Genomic DNA, 22,275 nt, shown 5'->3' with positions numbered 1-22,275 from the left:
CAGAGGTAACACAATGTGCTTTACAGAGAACAAGGGAGGAGGGCATACGACCCACTCTACATATTCCAGAGGGAAGCAAAAAAACAGTAATCACCCGGGGGCCAGATAAGTGAGCTGTAAAAATTCTTCCCTGACCCCTCTCAACAAGGCGATCGAGCAAGCTCCAGGAGTATGTTTGTCTACCGGCTAAGAACATTTATAAAGCAATACATTACATTAAATTACATTTCAGAGTAAGAGAGGCTAAAAAAAGCATCATAGGAGAGAGGACATCCTACGGACATGCTACGACATCCACAGCAGACACGGGGGTATCTATCGGACTCCAGGAGGTCTGCTGGTGACAGTGGGGCATCCACTGGACCTGGTTAGAAGATAGGAGGGAGAGAGAGAGGCACTAGGGAGAGAGAGAGAGGCAGTGGTCCCAGAACATCAAAACAAAAACACTGACACTGCACATTTTCCAGATCCTTAGTGGTCTAGTTATGATTACTGCTCAGCGGGATACACTGTCCCCGACTGGCTCTGACCCGAGGGGGCGGAGTCTCGCCACCACGCCATGCACCCCACAACTCAGCCCCTGAGAGGGCTAGAGACACACTTGTCTTCACCCCAAATGTCAATTGGGAACGTCTCAACTTTTTCCGCGCTGTCTGGGGATTCTGTGTGCACACGACCCTGTAGTAAGGAGCTGAAGGGGCGTTTATGTTTGCAAATTCAGGTGTACGAGGACGCGCATTCAACCTAAGAAGCAGTTCCTCATTTGGGGGAGCACAGCTGAGAACACTGGCGGTTTAAGAACACATTTCCACACGTTCATGAATCCGGTGGGGATCTTTCTTAGGGTTGGTTTAACAAAGTTCGTAAGAAGACATTTAAGAAGACACTTAAGAAAATGTTCAGGTCCAATGTTTTAGAAGCATTTCACTTCTCTAATGCTGATGTTATCTCAATATCTAAATGATATTACTTTCATTATCAGTGGTAATAAATTCACACAAGACCTCATTCTTAGGAAAGATGGCTTTGATAAAGGGCTCTCTGATATTCTGGGCTGGAAGCGGAGAGCTCTGATCACTAGAGTGAACTCCTGACGCACGCCATGTGACCCTCCCCCTAACCACAGCCAGGCAGCACTGTGACCGTCTGCCCCCCAGGCGTCCCCTCCCATCTCCTCGTCTGTAGAACGTCTGAGAACCACACTAAATCACTTGACTCACAATCATCTAAGAGTGCCTGTCTCAAATGACTGGGTGGTGTTAAACTACTACTGTAGACATGCCTTGTTGTAGGATTATTTTTCATATGATTTGTTGTTTTGTTGACACTGTCACTGTAACTTATAGTCAGTCTGTGAAAGCAGAGATGGGAGGGTAGGTGTACAGGCCTGTGGTGAGTATCAGTGCACAGAGTGTGAAACAACAAAATCCGAAGATCACACCTATCTTATAGTTCTGTGTGTAACCAAAACAACTGTCTTGTCTCTTTCTTTCTCTCTCTCTCTTCTTTTCCCTCTCTCTCCCTCTCTCCTCTCTCTTTCTCTTCCTCTTTCTCTCTCTCTCTTCTTCTCCCTCTCTCTCTCTCCCTCTCCCTCTCTCCTCTCTCTTTCCCCCTCTTTCTCTTCCTCTTTCTCTCTCTCTCTTCTTCTCCTTCCTCTCTCTCCCTCTCTCCTCTCTCTTTCCCCCTCTTTCTCTTCCTCCTCTCTCTCTCTCTCTCTCTCCCTCTCCCCCTCTCCTCTCTCTTTCCCCCTCTTTCTCTTCCTCTTTCTCTCTCTCTCTTCTCCTTCCTCTCTCTCCCTCTCTCCTCTCTCTTTCCCCCTCTTTCTCTTCCTCCTCTCTCTCTCTCTCTCTCTCCCTCTCCCCCTCTCCTCTCTCTTTCCCCCTCTTTCTCTTCCTCTTTCTCTCTCTCTCTTCTTCTCCTTCCTCTCTCTCCCTCTCTCCTCTCTCTTTCCCCCTCTTTCTCTTCCTCCTCTCTCTCTCCCTCTCCCTCTCTCCTCTCTCTTTCCCCCTCTTTCTCTTTCTCTCCTTCTCTCTCTCCCCTCGTGCAGGTGGGATGTCTGAGGCAGAGCTGAGGGAGTGCGATGAGGCATTTGAGTCAGAAGAGGGCGACGTGGAGCCGTACTCAGAGGAGACGGGCAGCAGCAAGGAGCTCCTGGACCGACTCAGAGATCTGGAGGTGAGGAAACTCACTCAGCCCGGCGACATCAAGCTTTTTAGCGCTTACGATTGTCTACAGCCAAAGCAACTAACGTGCATTTTTCAATTACTGCTCATACCAGTGGTGGAAACGGGAATGATCTGCTAGGGAGGTCTGTGTTCAGCCTTCTATGGTAGTAAACAACTGACAATCTCTGTAGCCAAATTCTGCGTTCTAGTGCATTCCCTAAACCTCCTTTAGAATGATGTACTTAGACATGAACACTAACAAGAACGCAGTTATGAACTGAACGTGTCACAGTATCCAGTTGATCAGAATTACATCCGGGTCGCTGAGCTACAGTAGGATGCTTTTGAGGGTGATGCATTTTGAAATCATTTTGCACGGCTCAGGCATAATCAGTTGGGTGTGGAACATGGCATTCTGGGTGGGGCGCTGTCCAACCCTGCACCCCAGAGAGCAGGCCCTGTCCTGGGCTGATAAGACACAGCTCAACACCCTAGACCTGAACGCGCTAAGCTCTACTAGGCCTAGGCTCGATCTCCTGTACCATACCATACAGTGCAGTCTATAATAATAATGATAACAATAATAATAATAATAATAATGTTAATAATAACAGTGTTCTCCATTTTCATCTGGGTCATACTGTATAACCCCTGTTATCACTGTAATGGTGTTGTAATTGGTGTGTAATTTCTTATGATGATTTGTTCATCATCCTTGAGTTAAAAACAACTACATTACAATTGTCACAGCCCATCGATGGTCTGGTCAGACTGTGTCACAGCCCATCGATGGTCTGGTCAGACTGTGTCACAGCCCGTCGGTGGTCAGTCTGTGTCACCGACCACCAGGGGTCTCCCTCTTCCTGTGGAAGAGATGTTTGCTCTCTGAATGAGGTGATGTTGAGGCTACCTCAGGATGGAGGGAGAGAAAGGATATTATTAATTTGAATACGGTAGTATTTTATATCCACACAGGACACTGGGAGTAGAATCATATCGCCAGTCATGGATATATACTCATTACATATTTACCGTTTACCTCTTGGAAGGTAAGCTGCATAAACAGCTTGTATATCTACGTTGGAGCTTCTCTTCAAGAAGTATTACAATGATCCACCCTCTTAAGAACCTATTGTATTTTAGATTGCTATTCTTGTACTCGATTATGCTCTTAGTCAATGGTTTTAGAAAGGAGATGCACTTGTGAGTTCTGGCAAGTAGTAGTACATTGGCTTTTCCTACATTAAATGCAATTATTGTTAGTTGCTTTGGATAAAAGCGTCTGCTAAATGACTGGAATGGAATGGAATGGAAGGAAGGCATTGAGGAGGCAGTTTGGGGAGTCAGAGGACATTTTCCTGAGGTGGTCTCTTTCCCATCTCAGCACCCAGATAGACTGGCTACGTTTCTCCTGTCAGATTCAGACAGACTGGCTACGTTTCTCCTGTCAGATTCAGACAGACTGGCTGCGACATTTCTCCTGTCAGATTCAGACAGACTGGCTACGACGTTTCTCCTGTCAGATTCAGACAGACTGGCTACGTTTCTCCTGTCAGATTCAGACAGACTGGCTACGACGTAGCTGTACAGTACAAGCTGTTTATGTATCTTCTCTGGCAGTGTGGCAGAAGCTCAGCCTTCACTTGCATACTCACAATCACTATCAGAGAAGCTCAGCCTTCACTTGCATACTCACAATCACTATCAGAGAAGCTCAGCCTTCACTTGCATACTCACAATCACTATCAGAGAAGCTCAGCCTTACCTTGCATACTCACAATCACTATCAGGTTTTCAACGTACTACAGTGGCAGTTTGCTTTTGATTGTGGTGCATAACAGGGAGGCAACATTGGATAGGATGCAGGGATGAGACAGGACAGTGCAAAGAGAGACTACAAACTGCTAGTGCAAAGAGAGACTACAAGCTGCTAGTGCAAAGAGAGACTACAAGCTGCTAGTGCAAAGAGAGACTACAAACTGCTAGTGCAAAGAGAGACAGTGCAAAGAGAGACTACAAGCTGCTAGTGCAAAGAGAGACTACAAGCTGCTAGTGCAAAGAGAGACTACAAACTGTGAGTCCAAAGAGAGACTACAAACTGCTAGTGCAAAGAGAGACTACAAACTGCTAGTGCAAAGAGAGACTACAAACTGCTAGTGCAAAGAGAGACTACAAACTGCTAGTGCAAAGAGAGACCACAAACTGCTAGTGCAAAGAGAGACTACAAACTGCTAGTGCAAAGAGAGACTACAAACTGCTAGTGCAAAGAGAGACTACAAACTGCTAGTGCAAAGAGAGACCACAAACTGCTAGTGCAAAGAGAGACAGTGCAAAGAGAGACTACAAACTGCTAGTGCAAAGAGAGACTACAAACTGCTAGTGCAAAGAGAGACCACAAACTGCTAGTGCAAAGAGAGACAGTGCAAAGAGAGACTACAAACTGCTAGTGCAAAGTGAGACAGTGCAAAGAGAGACTACAAACTGCTAGTGCAAAGAGAGACCACAAACTGCTAGTGCAAAGAGAGACAGTGCAAAGAGAGACTAAAAACTGCTAGTGCAAAGAGAGACTACAAACTGCTAGTGCAAAGAGAGACCACAAACTGCTAGTGCAAAGAGAGACTACAAACTGCTAGTGCAAAGTGAGACAGTGCAAAGAGAGACTACAAGCTGCTAGTGCAAAGAGAGACTACAAACTGCTAGTGCAAAGAGAGACTACAAGCTGCTAGTGCAAAGAGAGACTACAAACTGCTAGTGCAAAGAGAGACTACAAACTGCTAGTGCAAAAAGGGATAATCTAAGAAAAACAACAATATAGAAAAGGTGTAGTCAGTGTATATACAGTAGGTCAAAATTCAAAATTCAAATTCTTGTTTGATTCATTCTTTGGTTGTCTGTTAGATCAGATATATTTGACATGTTGATGCTCAATAAAGTACTACCTACCTACTTCCCCACCTACCTACCTACCTACCTACCTACCTACTTCCCCCCCTACCTACCTACCTACCTACTTCCCTACCTACCTACCTACCTACCTACCTACCTACCTACCTACTTCCCCACCTACCTACCTACCTACCTACCTACCTACCTACCAACCTACCTACCTACCTACCTACCTACCTACCTACCTACCTACTTCCCCACCTACCTACCTACCTACCTACCTACCTACCTACCTACCTACCTACCTACCTACCTACTTCCCCACCTACCTACCTACCTACCTACCTACCTACCTACTTCCCCACCTACCTACCTACCTACCTACCTACCTACTTCCCCACCTACCTACCTACCTACCTACCTACTTCCCCACCTACCTACCTACCTACCTACCTACCTACCTACCTACCTACTTCCCCACCTACCTACCTACCTACCTACTTCCCCACCTACCTACCTACCTACCTACTTCCCCACCTACCTACCTACCTACCTACCTACTTCCCCACCTACCTACCTACCTACCTACCTACCTACCTAGTTCCCTGTCCACATGTGGTAATGTGTGAGTATTTTGTGTTTGTTTTTTATGTTCATGTGTACAGTAAGTACGTATATGTTGGCTTATATTAATGCCCGCATATCTCTGTACCTGAGCCATCTACAAGTGTGCCCATAATATTTCCTTTTGACTAACTTATTTGTTTGTTTGCTTTATGGACTGATCTAAAAGTAAGCGCCTTCAGTCCACAGCTCTTAAGTGCCTGTTGTTAATCTCTGAAGTCCCTCATGGCACTTTAAAAGTTTTCACAACACCTTCAAGTCTCCCAGTACAGCATCTCCGGTGCTGGAGTATCTGGGGGGAGGCTGGGGGGAGGCTGGGGGGAGGCCAGGAAGCACTTTAAACCCCTCCATGCTGGTGCTTCAGCTCACAGCACACAACCCTGCTTCACCATGCTTCTGTGTGTAGTGGGTTCTCATGCTGGGGGGTTCTGTGTGTAGTGGGTTCTCATGCTGGGGGGTTCTGTGTGTAGTGGGTTCTCAGTGCTGGGGGGTTCTGTGTGTAGTGGGTTCTCCGTGCTGGGGGGTTCTGTGTGTAGTGGGTTCTGTGTGTAGTGGGTTCTCATGCTGGGGGGTTCTGTGTGTAGTGGGTTCTGTGTGTAGTGGGTTCTCATGCTGGGGGGTTCTGTGTGTAGTGGGTTCTGTGTGTAGTGGGTTCTCGGTGCTGGGGGGTTCTGTGTGTAGTGGGTTCTCAGTGCTGGGGGGTTCTGTGTGTAGTGGGTTCTCCGTGCTGGGGGGTTCTGTGTGTAGTGGGTTCTCTGTGCTGGGGGGTTCTGTGTGTAGTGGGTTCTCGGTGCTGGGGGGTTCTGTGTGTAGTGGGTTCTCAGTGCTGGGGGGTTCTGTGTGTAGTGGGTTCTCCGTGCTGGGGGGTTCTGTGTGTAGTGGGTTCTCTGTGCTGGGGGGTTCTGTGTGTAGTGGGTTCTCTGTGCTGGGGGGTTCTGTGTGTAGTGGGTTCTCAGTGCTGGGGGGTTCTGTGTGTAGTGGGTTCTCAGTGCTGGGGGGTTCTGTGTGTAGTGGGTTCTCGGTGCGGGGGGGTTCTGTGTGTAGTGGGTTCTCTGTGCTGGGGGGTTCTGTGTGTAGTGGGTTCTCGGTGCGGGGGGGTTCTGTGTGTAGTGGGTTCTCGGTGCTGGGGGGTTAATCCCTTCTCAGACTCTCACAAGAGAACAGGAAGTCCTGGCCCTCGTCATGCTTCCCACGCTTTGTTTCGAGGCTCAGCCGTTCCTCTCAAGTCACATGACGAGGCCAGATACTTAGTCCCGGATGTTAGTAGAAGCATCAGAATCACAATTAGTTTTATTGCCGTGCAGTTTTTCAACGTACTAGGAATTAGCTTTTGGTTGTGGTGTATAAGATGGAGGCATGGTAAGCAAGTACAAAATGCTAGTGCAAAAGGGATAGAGATTCCTTTTTTGGTTTTCAATTATACCAATTACTCCACCAAAAACATATTTTAAAAAGGTATATTCAGCCATAACAGACTTTATATGGGCAGGGAAAACCCATCGAATTAGAAGGAAAATCTTACACCTTCCTAGGTCAGAGGGGGGATTCAATCTTCCGGACTTAGAGTTACAGTATACCAACTATAGTCAGAGGCATATAGTCCAACATACAACAGAAGAACAATGGATTCATATTGAAGATTCAGAAGTACATCCCCAATCAATCAATCAAAGCTTTATTTGTTTAGCGCATTTCATACCCAGAGGCAACACAATGCGCTTTACAGAGAACAAGGGAGGTGGGCATACGACCCACTCTCTACATATTCCAGAGGGAAGCAAAATAACAGTAATCACCCGGGGGCCAGATAAGTGAGCTGTAAAAATTCTTCCCTGACCCCTCTCAACAAGGCGATCGAGCAAGCTCCTGGAGTATGTTTGTCTACCAGCTAAGAACATTTATATAGCAATACATTACATTAAATTACATTTCAGAGTGAGAGAGGCTAAAAGCATCATAGGAGAGAGAACATCCCCAAAACGTCTTAACACTTATTTTCAGAGCATAAGACTAAGAAACCAGGCCAGGTCCAGCCTGGCTTATGTGTGTTGGCTGGCTTGTTTCTGTGCTGGACTGGTAGGACGGTAATGTCTGATAAATAAAGATGGGTCTTGTCACCTGGACACATCAGTTCTAATGCTTCCAATGCTAATCCAGCACAATAAGAGCGGGATAGCCAGTTAGCTCATGGGCTCACAACAACTAGCAGCAGCTTCCATAACATTAATGGTAGCGGTCAGTGGCTAAAGCAGTTACACTCATGATTCCTGTAATGTTAGCCATTTTGCTGCAATGGGTTCAACTTTTGTTTCTGGATAACGGTCATGACTTGCTGTTTTGCACTTCCCTTTAGGTGGTGAATAATTAGACCCAGGACACAGTGGGTTATTTGGACATCTACTAGGATCTTGATATTATATTGATATGAAGATATGAAAGTAAAGTATTTGCCCTTAGAAGTAAATTGTAATTAAAATGGTTCTTCGCTAAGTAACCTAAGTGTAGGCAGACTTGAAAGGTCAATTGTAATAATATCATGAATGAACAATTGTAAACATAGTACTCAACAGAATAGGTAATACTCAAGTCTTGATTGAAACTTTTCCTAAATGCTTTATTAAACATACAGACATGCACATTAAAAGTAGCCATACGTTGTTATTTTGCATGTGCTCTCAGGACATGTTGTGGTTGTGACCATCTTTGTAAAGAAGAGAGGCGTTTAATGCACATGTATACAGTAGTACAGAGTCAGTTGTCTATTGTATAGACAAGGTGTTCAATTGCTCAAGTGTTGTCAGGTGTTGGTTCGAGTGTTCGATTGTACAGTGGTGCATAGTCAGTTGTCTATTGTATAGACAAGGTGCAAGGTGTCACGTGTTCACTTGTAGGTCCAGGGGGTGGCATGTGTGCCATTGTTAAAATGAGAGTGAGGGTCTATGTATAGTACAACCAGAGTACTATACACGGACAGTCTTCTTCTTCTGAGCTGCTGGTTGGCAGGGGGCTTCTTCCGAGCTACTCTTTGGCAGGGGGCAAGTGATGTCTTGAGCCTCATCATAACAGAAGTGAACATGTGACACCTTGCACCTTGTCTATACTATAGACAACTGACTCTGCACCACTGTACACTCGAACCAACACCTGACAACACTTGAGCAATTGAACACCTTGTCTATACATGACTGGTGTTGCATCACGGTGTTCTCTGGCCTCAACCACACCAGGCATCCCAGCATCAAAGCTGCAACAGAACAGAAGGGAGAGGGAGTGCATTAAAATAGTGCATTAAAATATTGGCCACAAATAACATTTATATAAAGCCTTTTTTGTGGCGCGTAGACATACAATACATTTAATCTGACTCTGCAGTTCTGCCAAAAACCGACGTTGTTGTTGTCACTTTTTTCAACTGAAAAAATAAAACCTAGAGCTCATGGCGCTATAGTGCTAAAAAGCGCTTGGAACACAGCTCTCGTCTCTATAGCGCCCTCGTTACATTGTACACTTTATTTTTATTTTATTTATTTATTTATTCTTTTTTTTTTTTACACGTTTTTACATTGTAAACTACGAGAAAACAGAGCCAGCTCTAAAATACAGCTTGCCGGAGAACACGCACCCTTACGTTGTTGTTTTTTGTATTGATACAAAATGAAGGCGGAAGTTCGGCGTTGTGTTTTCCTCCACCCTGAGACGTTAAGACTGGATCCCTTCAAACTGCTAAGATTGGCCTTCCTACTCTCTCCTCTCCCACTTTCTCCTCTCTCTCCTCTCCTCTCCTCTTTCCTCTCTCTCCTCGCTCTCTTTCCTCTCTCTATCTCCTTTTCTCTCCTCTTCCCCCTCTCCTCCCCCTCTATCTTCTCCCTCTCTCTCCCCTCTCCTCTCTCTCCTCTCCTCTCTCTCCTCTCCTCTCTCTCTCGCTCTCTCTCTCCTCTCTTCCTCTCTCCTCCCCCCTCTATCTTCTCCCTCTCTCTCCCCTCTCTCCTCTCTCTCCTCCCCCTCTCTCCCTCTCTCCCTCTCCTCTCTCTCTCCCTCTTCTCTCTCTCTATCAAGTGAAAATGTCAATGATCTCTGACTAAGGGACATTCACTGAAGCATCTGTTTGATTTCTGCTCTGCCTCTCAACCTCATGGACAAGCGGATCAATAGTGCAGGAGAATGGATCTGCAATGTTACCTACTGGAACCTACTGTAACACTCCCTACTACTACACCTACAGTAACACTCCCTACTACACCTACAGTAACACTCCCTACTACTACACCTACAGTAACACTCCCTACTACACCTACAGTAACACTCCCTACTACTACACCTACAGTAACACTCCCTACTACTACACCTACAGTAACACTCCTACTACTACACCTACAGTAACACTCCTACTACTACACCTACAGTAACACTCCTACTAATACACCTACAGTAACACTCCCTACTAATACACCTACAGTAACACTCCCTACTACTACACCTACAGTAACACTCCTACTAATACACCTACATTAACACTCCCTACTACTACACCTACAGTAACACTCCTACTACTACACCTACAGTAACACTCCTACTACTACACCTACAGTAACACTCCTACTACTACACCTACAGTAACACTCCTATTACTACACCTACAGTAACACTCCTATTACTACACCTACAGTAACACTCCTACTACTACACCTACAGTAACACTCCTACTACTACACCTACAGTAACACTCCTACTACTACACCTACAGTAACACTCCTATTACTACACCTACAGTAACACTCCTATTACTACACCTACAGTAACACTCCTACTACTACACCTACAGTAACACTCCTACTACTACACCTACAGTAACACTCCTACTACTACACCTACAGTAACACTCCTACTACTACACCTACAGTAACACTCCCTACTACTACACCTACAGTAACACTCCTATTACTACACCTACAGTAACACTCCCTACTACTACACCTACAGTAACACTCCTACTACTACACCTACAGTAACACTCCCTACTACTACACCTACAGTAACACTCCCTACTAATACACCTACAGTAACACTCCTACTACTACACCTACAGTAACACTCCCTACTACTACACCTACAGTAACACTCCTACTACTACACCTACAGTAACACTCCCTACTAATACACCTACAGTAACACTCCCTACTACTACACCTACAGTAACACTCCTACTACTACACCTACAGTAACACTCCCTACTACTACACCTACAGTAACACTCCCTACTACTACACCTACAGTAACACTCCTACTACACCTACAGTAACACTCCTACTACTACACCTACAGTAACACTCCTACTACACCTACAGTAACACTACTACTACTACACCTACAGTAACACTCCTACTACTACACCTACAGTAACACTCCCTACTACTACACCTACAGTAACACTCCTACTACTACACCTACAGTAACACTCCTACTACTACACCTACAGTAACACTCCCTACTACTACACCTACAGTAACACTCCCTACTACTACACCTACAGTAACACTCCTACTACACCTACAGTAACACTACTACTACTACACCTACAGTAACACTCCTACTACTACACCTACAGTAACACTACTACTACTACACCTACAGTAACACTACTACTACTACACCTACAGTAACACTCCCTACTAATACACTTACAGTAACACTCCCTACTACTACACCTACAGTAACACTCCTACTACTACACCTACAGTAACACTCCTACTACTACACCTACAGTAACACTCCTACTAATACACCTACTGTAACACTCCTACTACTACACCTACAGTAACACTCCTATTACTACACCTACTGTAACACTCCTACTACTACACCTACAGTAACACTCCCTACTACTACACCTACAGTAACACTCCTACTACTACACCTACAGTAACACTCCCTACTAATACACCTACAGTAACACTCCTACTACTACACCTACAGTAACACTCCCTACTACTACACCTACAGTAACACTCCCTACTAATACACCTACAGTAACACTCCCTACTACTACACCTACAGTAACACTCCTACTACTACACCTACAGTAACACTCCCTACTACTACACCTACAGTAACACTCCTACTACACCTACAGTAACACTCCTACTACTACACCTACAGTAACACTCCCTACTAATACACCTACAGTAACACTCCTACTACACCTACAGTAACACTCCCTACTACTACACCTACAGTAACACTCCTACTACTACACCTACAGTAACACTCCTACTACTACACCTACAGTAACACTCCTACTACTACACCTACAGTAACACTCCTACTACTACACCTACAGTAACACTCCCTACTACTACACCTACAGTAACACTACTACTACTACACCTACAGTAACACTACTACTACTACACCTACAGTAACACTCCTACTACTACACCTACAGTAACACTACTACTACTACACCTACAGTAACACTACTACTACTACACCTACAGTAACACTCCTACTACTACACCTACAGTAACACTCCCTACTACACCTACAGTAACACTCCTACTACTACACCTACAGTAACACTCCTACTACTACACCTACAGTAACACTCCCTACTACTACACCTACAGTAACACTCCTACTACTACACCTACAGTAACACTCCTACTACTACACCTACAGTAACACTCCCTACTACTACACCTACAGTAACACTACTACTACTACACCTACAGTAACACTACTACTACTACACCTACAGTAACACTCCTACTACTACACCTACAGTAACACTACTACTACTACACCTACAGTAACACTACTACTACTACACCTACAGTAACACTCCTACTACTACACCTACAGTAACACTCCCTACTACACCTACAGTAACACTCCTACTACTACACCTACAGTAACACTCCTACTACTACACCTACAGTAACACTCCTACTACACCTACAGTAACACTCCCTACTACTACACCTACAGTAACACTCCTACTACTACACCTACAGTAACACTCCCTACTACTACACCTACAGTAACACTCCTACTACTACACCTACAGTAACACTCCTATTACTACACCTACAGTAACACTCCTACTACTACACCTACAGTAACACTCCTACTACACCTACAGTAACACTCCTACTACTACACCTACAGTAACACTCCCTACTACTACACCTACAGTAACACTCCTACTACTACACCTACAGTAACACTCCTACTACTACACCTACAGTAACACTCCTACTACTACACCTACAGTAACACTACTACTACTACACCTACAGTAACACTCCTATTACTACACCTACAGTAACACTCCTACTACTACACCTACAGTAACACTCCTACTACTACACCTACAGTAACACTCCTACTACTACACCTACAGTAACACTACTACTACTACACCTACAGTAACACTCCTACTACTACACCTACAGTAACACTCCCTACTACTACACCTACAGTAACACTCCTACTACTACACCTACAGTAACACTCCTACTACTACACCTACAGTAACACTCCTACTAATACACCTACAGTAACACTCCTACTACTACACCTACAGTAACACTCCCTACTAATACACCTACAGTAACACTCCCTACTACTACACCTACAGTAACACTCCCTACTAATACACCTACAGTAACACTCCTACTACTACACCTACAGTAACACTCCTACTACTACACCTACAGTAACACTCCTACTACTACACCTACAGTAACACTCCTACTACTACACCTACAGTAACACTCCTATTACTACACCTACAGTAACACTCCTACTACTACACCTACTGTAACACTCCTACTACTACACCTACAGTAACACTCCTACTACTACACCTACAGTAACACTCCTACTACACCTACAGTAACACTACTAATACACCTACAGTAACACTCCTATTACTACACCTACAGTAACACTCCTACTACTACACCTACAGTAACACTCCTACTACTACACCTACAGTAACACTCCTACTACACCTACAGTAACACTCCTACTACTACACCTACTGTAACACTCCCTACTACTACACCTACAGTAACACTCCTACTACTACACCTACAGTAACACTCCCTACTACTACACCTACAGTAACACTACTACTACTACACCTACAGTAACACTCCTACTACTACACCTACAGTAACACTACTACTAATACACCTACAGTAACACTCCCTACTACTACACCTACAGTAACACTCCTACTACTACACCTACAGTAACACTACTACTAATACACCTACAGTAACACTCCCTACTACTACACCTACAGTAACACTCCTACTACTACACCTACAGTAACACTCCTACTACTACACCTACAGTAACACTCCCTACTAATACACCTACAGTAACACTCCTACTACTACACCTACAGTAACACTCCTACTACTACACCTACAGTAACACTCCCTACTACTACACCTACAGTAACACTCCCTACTACTACACCTACAGTAACACTCCTACTACTACACCTACAGTAACACTCCTATTACTACACCTACAGTAACACTCCTACTACTACACCTACAGTAACACTCCTACTACTACACCTACAGTAACACTCCCTACTACACCTACAGTAACACTCCCTACTACTACACCTACAGTAACACTCCCTACTAATACACCTACAGTAACACTCCTATTACTACACCTACAGTAACACTCCCTACTAATACACCTACAGTAACACTCCTACTACTACACCTACAGTAACACTCCCTACTAATACACCTACAGTAACACTCCCTACTAATACACCTACAGTAACACTCCCTACTAATACACCTACAGTAACACTCCCTACTACTACACCTACAGTAACACTCCCTACTAATACACCTACAGTAACACTCCTACTACTACACCTACAGTAACACTCCCTACTAATACACCTACAGTAACACTCCCTACTACTACACCTACAGTAACACTCCCTACTAATACACCTACAGTAACACTCCCTACTAATACACCTACAGTAACACTCCCTACTACTACACCTACAGTAACACTCCTACTACTACACCTACAGTAACACTCCTACTACTACACCTACAGTAACACTCCTACTACTACACCTACAGTAACACTCCCTACTACTACACCTACAGTAACACTCCCTACTAATACACCTACAGTAACACTCCCTACTACTACACCTACAGTAACACTCCTACTACTACACCTACAGTAACACTCCCTACTACTACACCTACAGTAACACTACTACTACTACACCTACAGTAACACTCCCTACTACTACACCTACAGTAACACTACTACTACTACACCTACAGTAACACTCCCTACTAATACACCTACAGTAACACTCCCTACTACTACACCTACAGTAACACTCCTACTACTACACCTACAGTAACACTCCTACTACTACACCTACAGTAACACTCCCTACTAATACACCTACAGTAACACTACTACTACACCTACAGTAACACTACTACTACTACACCTACAGTAACACTCCTACTACACCTACAGTAACACTCCCTACTAATACACCTACAGTAACACTCCTACTACTACACCTACAGTAACACTCCCTACTACTACACCTACAGTAACACTCCTACTACACCTACAGTAACACTCCCTACTACTACACCTACAGTAACACTCCCTACTACTACACCTACAGTAACACTCCTACTACTACACCTACAGTAACACTCCTACTAATACACCTACAGTAACATTGAATGTATTAATGTATTACAGTGTAGGAGGAAGTGCATCTCTGTCTCTACCGCACCTGTTGAACAGTGACCACAGGCTCTGTCCTCTCGGTAGCCAGGACTTTCTCTATGGCTGGACTGTGCTCACTCAGTCTTTCTCTATAACTGGACTGTGCTCACTCAGTCTTTCTCTATAACTGGACTGTGCTCACTCAGTCTTTCTCTATAACTGGACTGTGATCACTCAGTCTTTCTCTATGGCTGGACTGTGCTCACTCAGTCTTTCTCTATAACTGGACTGTGCTCACTCAGTCTTTCTCTATAACTGGACTGTGCTCACTCAGTCTTTCTCTATGGCTGGACTGTGGTCACTCAGTCTTTCTCTATGGCTGGACTGTGATCACTCAGTCTTTCTCTATGGCTGGACTGTGGTCACTCAGTCTTTCTCATTGGCTGGACTGTGGTCACTCAGTCTTTCTCTATGGCTGGACTGTGATCACTCAGTCTTTCTCATTGGCTGGACTGTGGTCACTCAGTCTTTCTCTATGACTGGACTGTGATCACTCAGTCTTTCTCATTGGCTGGACTGTGGTCACTCAGTCTTTCTCATTGGCTGGACTGTGGTCACTCAGTCTTTCTCTATGGCTGGACTGTGATCACTCAGTCTTTCCTTCTGGCTGGACTGTGGTCACTCAGTCTTTCTCTATGGCTGGACTGTGGTCACTCAGTCTGTATTTGGTCAGGATCTGTCTCTGCTTTGTGTCTCTGACAGTGAAGAGGTACTCTGCCGATGTATATTCATGGTTTGGGGCTAGATAGCAATTAAGTTTGTTTTGTGTTTTGGTTTGAGTCCACATGTTCCAATGTTCCAGACAGGCGTTTTTTGTTAATGTTATCATTTGGTTGACTCTAATTAGTGTAAAGCAGTGCTGGTCCGAGGTTGAACAATTCTCTTTCTTTCTCTGTCTCTCTCTTTCTTTCTCTCTCTCTCTCTCTCTCTCTCTCTCTCTCTCTCTCTCTGTCTCTCTCTCCTTCTCATGTATCCACACACCTACACTTGCACTCTTCTCCTCCTCTCTCCTCCTCTCCTCCACCTCTACCTCTCCTCCCCCTGTACTTCTACCTCTCCTCCCCCTCTACCTCTCCTCTCCCCCACCTCTCTTCTCCTCTCCTCCTCCTCTACCTCTCTTCTCCTCCTCTCTCCTCCTCCTCTGCCTCTCTTCTCCTCCTCTCTCCTCCTCCCTCAAACAGTCTCTTTCTCCGCCTATTGAATTTGTATTTTGCAGCTCTTGCCTTTTGGCTTGAGCACTAGATTATGCTCTTCTTCACTTGTTTAGAAAGGAGATGCACATGAGTTCCGGGGAGTAGTAGTACTGTACACTGACCTCCTACTGTACGTTAAATGCAATTATGTATGGAATTTGGATAAAAGCGTCTGCTAAATGACTGTAATGTGATGTAAGCCTTTGGGTCCTATCGTTGCCATGGTGACGTGCTCTATCTTTTGATCATGGTGAATAAGCCAGATGGTCTTTGAGTCTGCACCTTTTAGACATGGGGAGAAGAGGTGGGTTGTATCAGAACCTTCTAGATGGGGGGAGAAGAGGTGGGTTGTATCAGAACCTTTTAGACGGGGGGAGAAGAGGTGGGTTGTATCTGGGGGGAGAAGGGGTGGGTTGTATCCGGGGGGAGAAGGGGTGGGTTGTATCAAAACCTTTTAGATGGGGGGAGAAGAGGTGGGTTGTATCTGGGGGGAGAAGGGGTGGGTTGTATCAGCCCCCTGTTAGAGGGGGGAGAAGAGGTGGGTTGTATCTGGGGGGAGAAGGGATGGGTTGTATCAGCTCCCTGTGGGTGTCCTCTCTCCTCCGTACTCTCGCTGTCTCTCAAACTCTCTGTGAAACTGAACAGATCATACTGTCACACGGAGGAAGATTGTGAAAATCAAGGGACAGAGAAGAGTAATGTGAAGGTCTCGACGCATTAAGATGCACTGAGATCAGAAGACAAGGGAGCTTCTCTTGAATGTGATCTCTTTCTCTCTTCTTGTCTCCTATAGGTGGAGAACTCAGCTCTGGCCCTGGCCAATGAGAGCCAGCGGGAGGCCTATGAAAGATGTCTAGATGAGGTGAGTTTGGTTAAAGAAGCAAGTGTTTTGTCTGTATTTCTATCCACTGTTTTGTGGGCTCACGTTGTGCCATCTACACACTCTGAACGCTCAACGTTTTTCATTTTCATTTCAAATGTTTATTTATACTCGTGAAGCACAGAGGTTTCCCTCATTTACAGGGATGACGAGTTCACACAGAGACACAAATCAAATCAACAAAACAAATGCAATGTACAATAATAATAATAATAATAATAATAATAATAATAATAATAATAATTTAAAACAGTTACAGGTTGAAGTACATAGGTCTAGAGCCATGGACTTAAACTCTAACTGTAACTAAAGGAAGGACCTCAAGCTATAGAGTCTGTTTTAAGTTATTCCAAGTATAAGGAGCATCATGGAAAAAGCAGCCCTTCCAAGTTCAGAATGCACTTGAGGAACCCTGAGAACAAGCCGATCGTTTGATGGCTTTGAAAATAAACAAATACCAGTGATAGTTACGCCTTAGAGAAAGTGATGGACAGCCCACCTTATGATAAAGAACACAGTGGTGAGTGTCATATCTATCACCCGTAATAAATCTCTAAAATGGTAGACAGAGTCCAAGGTTTTCAAGGTTGTCACGGAAGCATGTCTATAGATAGGGTCACAATAGTCTAACACTGATTGAACAATTATTTTTCTATTAAACATAGATGTGGTTCCATTCATTCAGTCTCTGTCACACTGTCACATTCAGCATTATGCCTGTCGCAGAAGACTTTCAGTACACAAAGCCAACTTTGAGCTCATATGGATGTACTTAAGTACTTAACAGAGTCTGTAGCTCTGCATGCTACAGTACATAACAGAGTCTGTAGCTCTGCATGCTACATAACAGAGTCTGTAGCTCTGCATGCTACATAACAGAGTCTGTAGCTCTGCATGCTACTTAACAGAGTCTGTAGCTCTGCATTCTACATAACAGAGTCTGTAGCCCCGCATGCTACAGTACATAAGAGTCTGTAGCTCTGCATACTACATTACAGAGTCTGTAGCTCTGCATTCTACTTAACAGAGTCTGTAGCTCTGCATGCTACTTAACAGAGTCTGTAGCTCTGCATGCTACAGTAGGCTACATAACAGAGTCTGTAGCTCTGCATACTACATTACAGAGTCTGTAGCTCTGCATGCTACAGTACATAACAGAGTCTGTAGCTCTGCATGCTACATAACAGAGTCTGTAGCTCTGCATGCTACATAACAGAGTATGTAGCTCTGCATGCTACATAACAGAGTCTGTAGCTCTGCATGCTACTTAACAGAGTCTGTAGCTCTGCATGCTACATAACAGAGTCTGTAGCTCTGCATGCTACTTAACAGAGTCTGTAGCTCTGCATGCTACATAACAGAGTCTGTAGCTCTGCATGCTACATAACAGTCTGTAGCTCTGCATACTACATAACAGAGTCTGTAGCTCTGCATGCTACATTACAGAGTCTGTAGCTCTGCATGCTACTCAACAGAGTCTGTAGCTCTGCATGCTACATAACAGAGTCTGTAGCTCTGCATTCTACTTAACAGAGTCTGTAGCTCTGCATGCTACTTAACAGATTCTGTAGCTCTGCATACTACATTACAGAGTCTGTAGCCCCGCATGCTACTTAACAGAGTCTGTAGCTCTGCATGCTACATAACAGAGTCTGTAGCTCTGCATGCTACATTACAGAGTCTGTAGCTCTGCATGCTACTTAACAGAGTCTGTAGCTCTGCATGCTACATAACAGAGTCTGTAGCTCTGCATACTACATTACAGAGTCTGTAGCTCTGCATGCTACATAACAGAGTCTGTAGCTCTGCATGCTACATTACATAACAGAGTCTGTAGCTCTGCATGCTACATAACAGAGTCTGTAGCTCTGCATACTACATAACAGAGTCTGTAGCTCATTCTACTTAACAGAGTCTGTAGCTCTGCATGCTACTTAACAGAGTCTGTAGCTCTGCATGCTACATAAGAGTCTGTAGCTCTGCATGTTACATAACAGAGTCTGTAGCTCTGCATGCTACTTAACAGAGTCTGTAGCTCTGCATACTACATAACAGAGTCTGTAGCTCTGCATGCTACTTAACAGAGTCTGTAGCTCTGCATACTACATAACAGAGTCTGTAGCTCTGCATGCTACATAACAGAGTCTGTGCCACTTCGCTGCCCCAGCTGGTTTACTGAGGGTGGGACTAGGTATCAAAATGGAATGATTGACAGGTCGTAGCCGCAATGAGAGAGTGGTTCGAAAAATGGGTGGGAGTGCCTAATCGTGAAAGGCGTGGCTGATTGGTGCACCCAGGATTTCGGGGGTACCAATCACTGGCCAGGACCCAGTTTTTATCCTGAAGTGTCCAAGACGCATAGAGAGATCAGCAGCATGCAGTAGCATAGTTAGGGTAGCTGACGTGGGGTAACTCTCATGGGTCGGCCGTTGAGACTATTATGGATCTAACTTATTTTCCTTTTTTTTTCAGGTGGCCAACCATGTAGTACAAGCCCTGCTGAACCAGAAGGTGAGAAAGACGTAAAAGACATGACGCTCTGACAGTGACTTAATGTCCGATTCAGACAGACTTTCATACAGAATGTTTCACATGACGCTCTGACAGTGACTTAATGTCCGATTCAGACAGACTTTCATACAGAATGTTTCCTCTGTCCTGTACTTTTTTCTTCTTTATAATCACTTAGATAATGAATATGTTTGCAGTTTGTTAATCTGTGTGTGTGTGTGTGTGTGTGTGTGTGTGTGTGTGTGTGTGTGTGTGTGTGTGTGTGTGTGTGTGTGTCTCTCTCAGGACCTGCGAGAGGAGTGTATAAAGCTGAAGATGCGTGTGTTTGACCTGGAGAGGCAGAACAGGACACTGACGGAGCTCTTTGCCCAGAAGCTGCACCCCCAGGCCAGTCCGCTGCAGCAGGTAGGGAGTCTGAGGGAAGAGGAACACACGTCACCTCTATTCATCACGTGCTGATGGACGTTTCGTTAAAAGGATGAAAATGCGTTGACATGCTGTTGTGAGTTTAATCGGCTTCGTCTGTTTAATCGGCTTAGCCTGTTCGGAACATGGCAGGCTGCTAATGAGCACAAAAGGTGAATAATAAAAATTGTGTGCGTGTGTGTGTGTGTGTGCGTGTGTGTGTGTGTGTGTGTGTGTGTGTGTGTGTGTGTGTGTGTGTGTGTGTGATGCAGTCTCCAGCTGGAGAGAGAGCGCCTCAGGTTCCTGTCATGCCCCTTCCCTGTTCTCTACCCACAGATCTATGTTCAATCAATTGCTAATCTTTCTGGTGTCCACATACAAATAAACACTGACAATATTCACACATAAACAGACATACAAACATCAGAAACGACATAGTAAAAGTAAAATCCAATGCATGTACAGTACATAATTACAAGTCAACATTAAATCCAGTAATGTAAACACTGTGTGAACAGAGGTGATCAAAACAAACTATTGAGTTGAAGCACAACAAAACATAGCAGGTGGTCCTGTCATCATTCCTGTTGTGTGGTCTCTCTCAATACTTTCAGTGATTTTTGGAAAATATATTTACCTCTGATTTGTTAAATGTGTGTAGGTAATGAGTTCCACTGACTGGAGGCTCTATAAATTACTTTTAAGTTGATTGTTTTTTGCTTTGGAAGTTCAAGATGGCCCATGCTGACTTGTCTAGTATGAGGACTGTGTTTTAGACCTGTCTGTACCAGTTGTTCTGTGAAGAAGTCTGGTTTCCATCAACTATTGCATTTTGGGTAAATACATGTACTGTATGAGACTGGATGTTAATTTGGCCTCAACAGTCGGCCATGACAGACTGTGGTGCATCTTTGTGACATTAGTTTTAAAAGAGCATTGAAGAGCTAGTCTAGCGGCTCTGTTTAGTTTTAAAGAGCATTGAAGAGCTAGTCTAGCGGCTCTGTTTAGTTTTAAAGAGCATTGAAGAGCTAGTCTAGCAGCTCTGTTTAGTTTTAAAGAGCATTGAAGGGCTAGTCTAGCGGCTCTGTTTAGTTTTAAAAGAGCATTGAAGAGCTAGTCTAGCGGCTCTGTTTAGTTTTAAAGAGCATTGAAGAGCTAGTCTAGCAGCTCTGTTTAGTTTTAAAGAGCATTGAAGAGCTACAGTAGTCTATAACCTCTGTTTAGTTTTAAAGAGCATTGAAGAGCTAGTCTAGCGGCTCTGTTTAGTTTTAAAGAGCATTGAAGAGCTAGTCTAGTGGCTCTGTTTAGTTTTAAAGAGCATTGAAGGGCTAGTCTAGCAGCTCTGTTTAGTTTTAAAGAGCATTGAAGGGCTAGTCTAGCGGCTCTGTTTAGTTTTAAAGAGCATTGAAGAGCTAGTCTATAACCTCTGTTTAGTTTTAAAGAGCATTGAAGAGCTAGTCTAGAGGCTCTGTTTAGTTTTAAAGAGCATTGAAGAGCTACAGTAGTCTATAACCTCTGTTAATTTTAAAGAGCATTGAAGAGCTAGTCTAGCAGCTCTGTTTAGTTTTAAAGAGCATTGAAGAGCTACAGTAGTCTATAACCTCTGTTTAGTTTTAAAGAGCATTGAAGAGCTACAGTAGTCTATAACCTCTGTTTAGTTTTAAAGAGCATTGAAGAGCTACAGTAGTCTATAACCTCTGTTTAGTTTTAAAAGAGCATTGAAGAGCTAGTCTAGCGGCTCTGTTTAGTTTTAAAGAGCATTGAAGAGCTACAGTAGTCTATAACCTCTGTTTAGTTTTAA

At 44.2% G+C, this 22,275-nt stretch overlaps 1 protein-coding gene across 1 annotated transcript in view; it reads left to right on the top strand.

Moving 5' to 3' along the window:
• Positions 1-2,052: 2,052 nt before the first annotated feature.
• LOC311311264 (nck-associated protein 5-like) overlaps positions 2,053-22,275 on the top strand; it is a gene marked incomplete at both ends in the record, with an annotated part of 32,497 nt that continues 12,274 nt past the window's right edge. Inside the window, 4 exons of the mRNA XM_084440945.1 lie at positions 2,053-2,175; positions 17,472-17,540; positions 20,031-20,069; positions 20,355-20,474. Of these exons, the coding sequence (XP_084297071.1) occupies positions 2,053-2,175; positions 17,472-17,540; positions 20,031-20,069; positions 20,355-20,474 (351 nt within the window). The remainder of the gene's footprint in view (positions 2,176-17,471; positions 17,541-20,030; positions 20,070-20,354; positions 20,475-22,275) is intronic.

Source organism: Borostomias antarcticus (assembly GCF_949987555.1).
Source record: "Borostomias antarcticus genome assembly, chromosome: 7".
Lineage (NCBI taxonomy): Eukaryota > Metazoa > Chordata > Actinopteri > Stomiiformes > Stomiidae > Borostomias > Borostomias antarcticus.
This window is presented reverse-complemented; position numbering and strand designations above follow the sequence as displayed.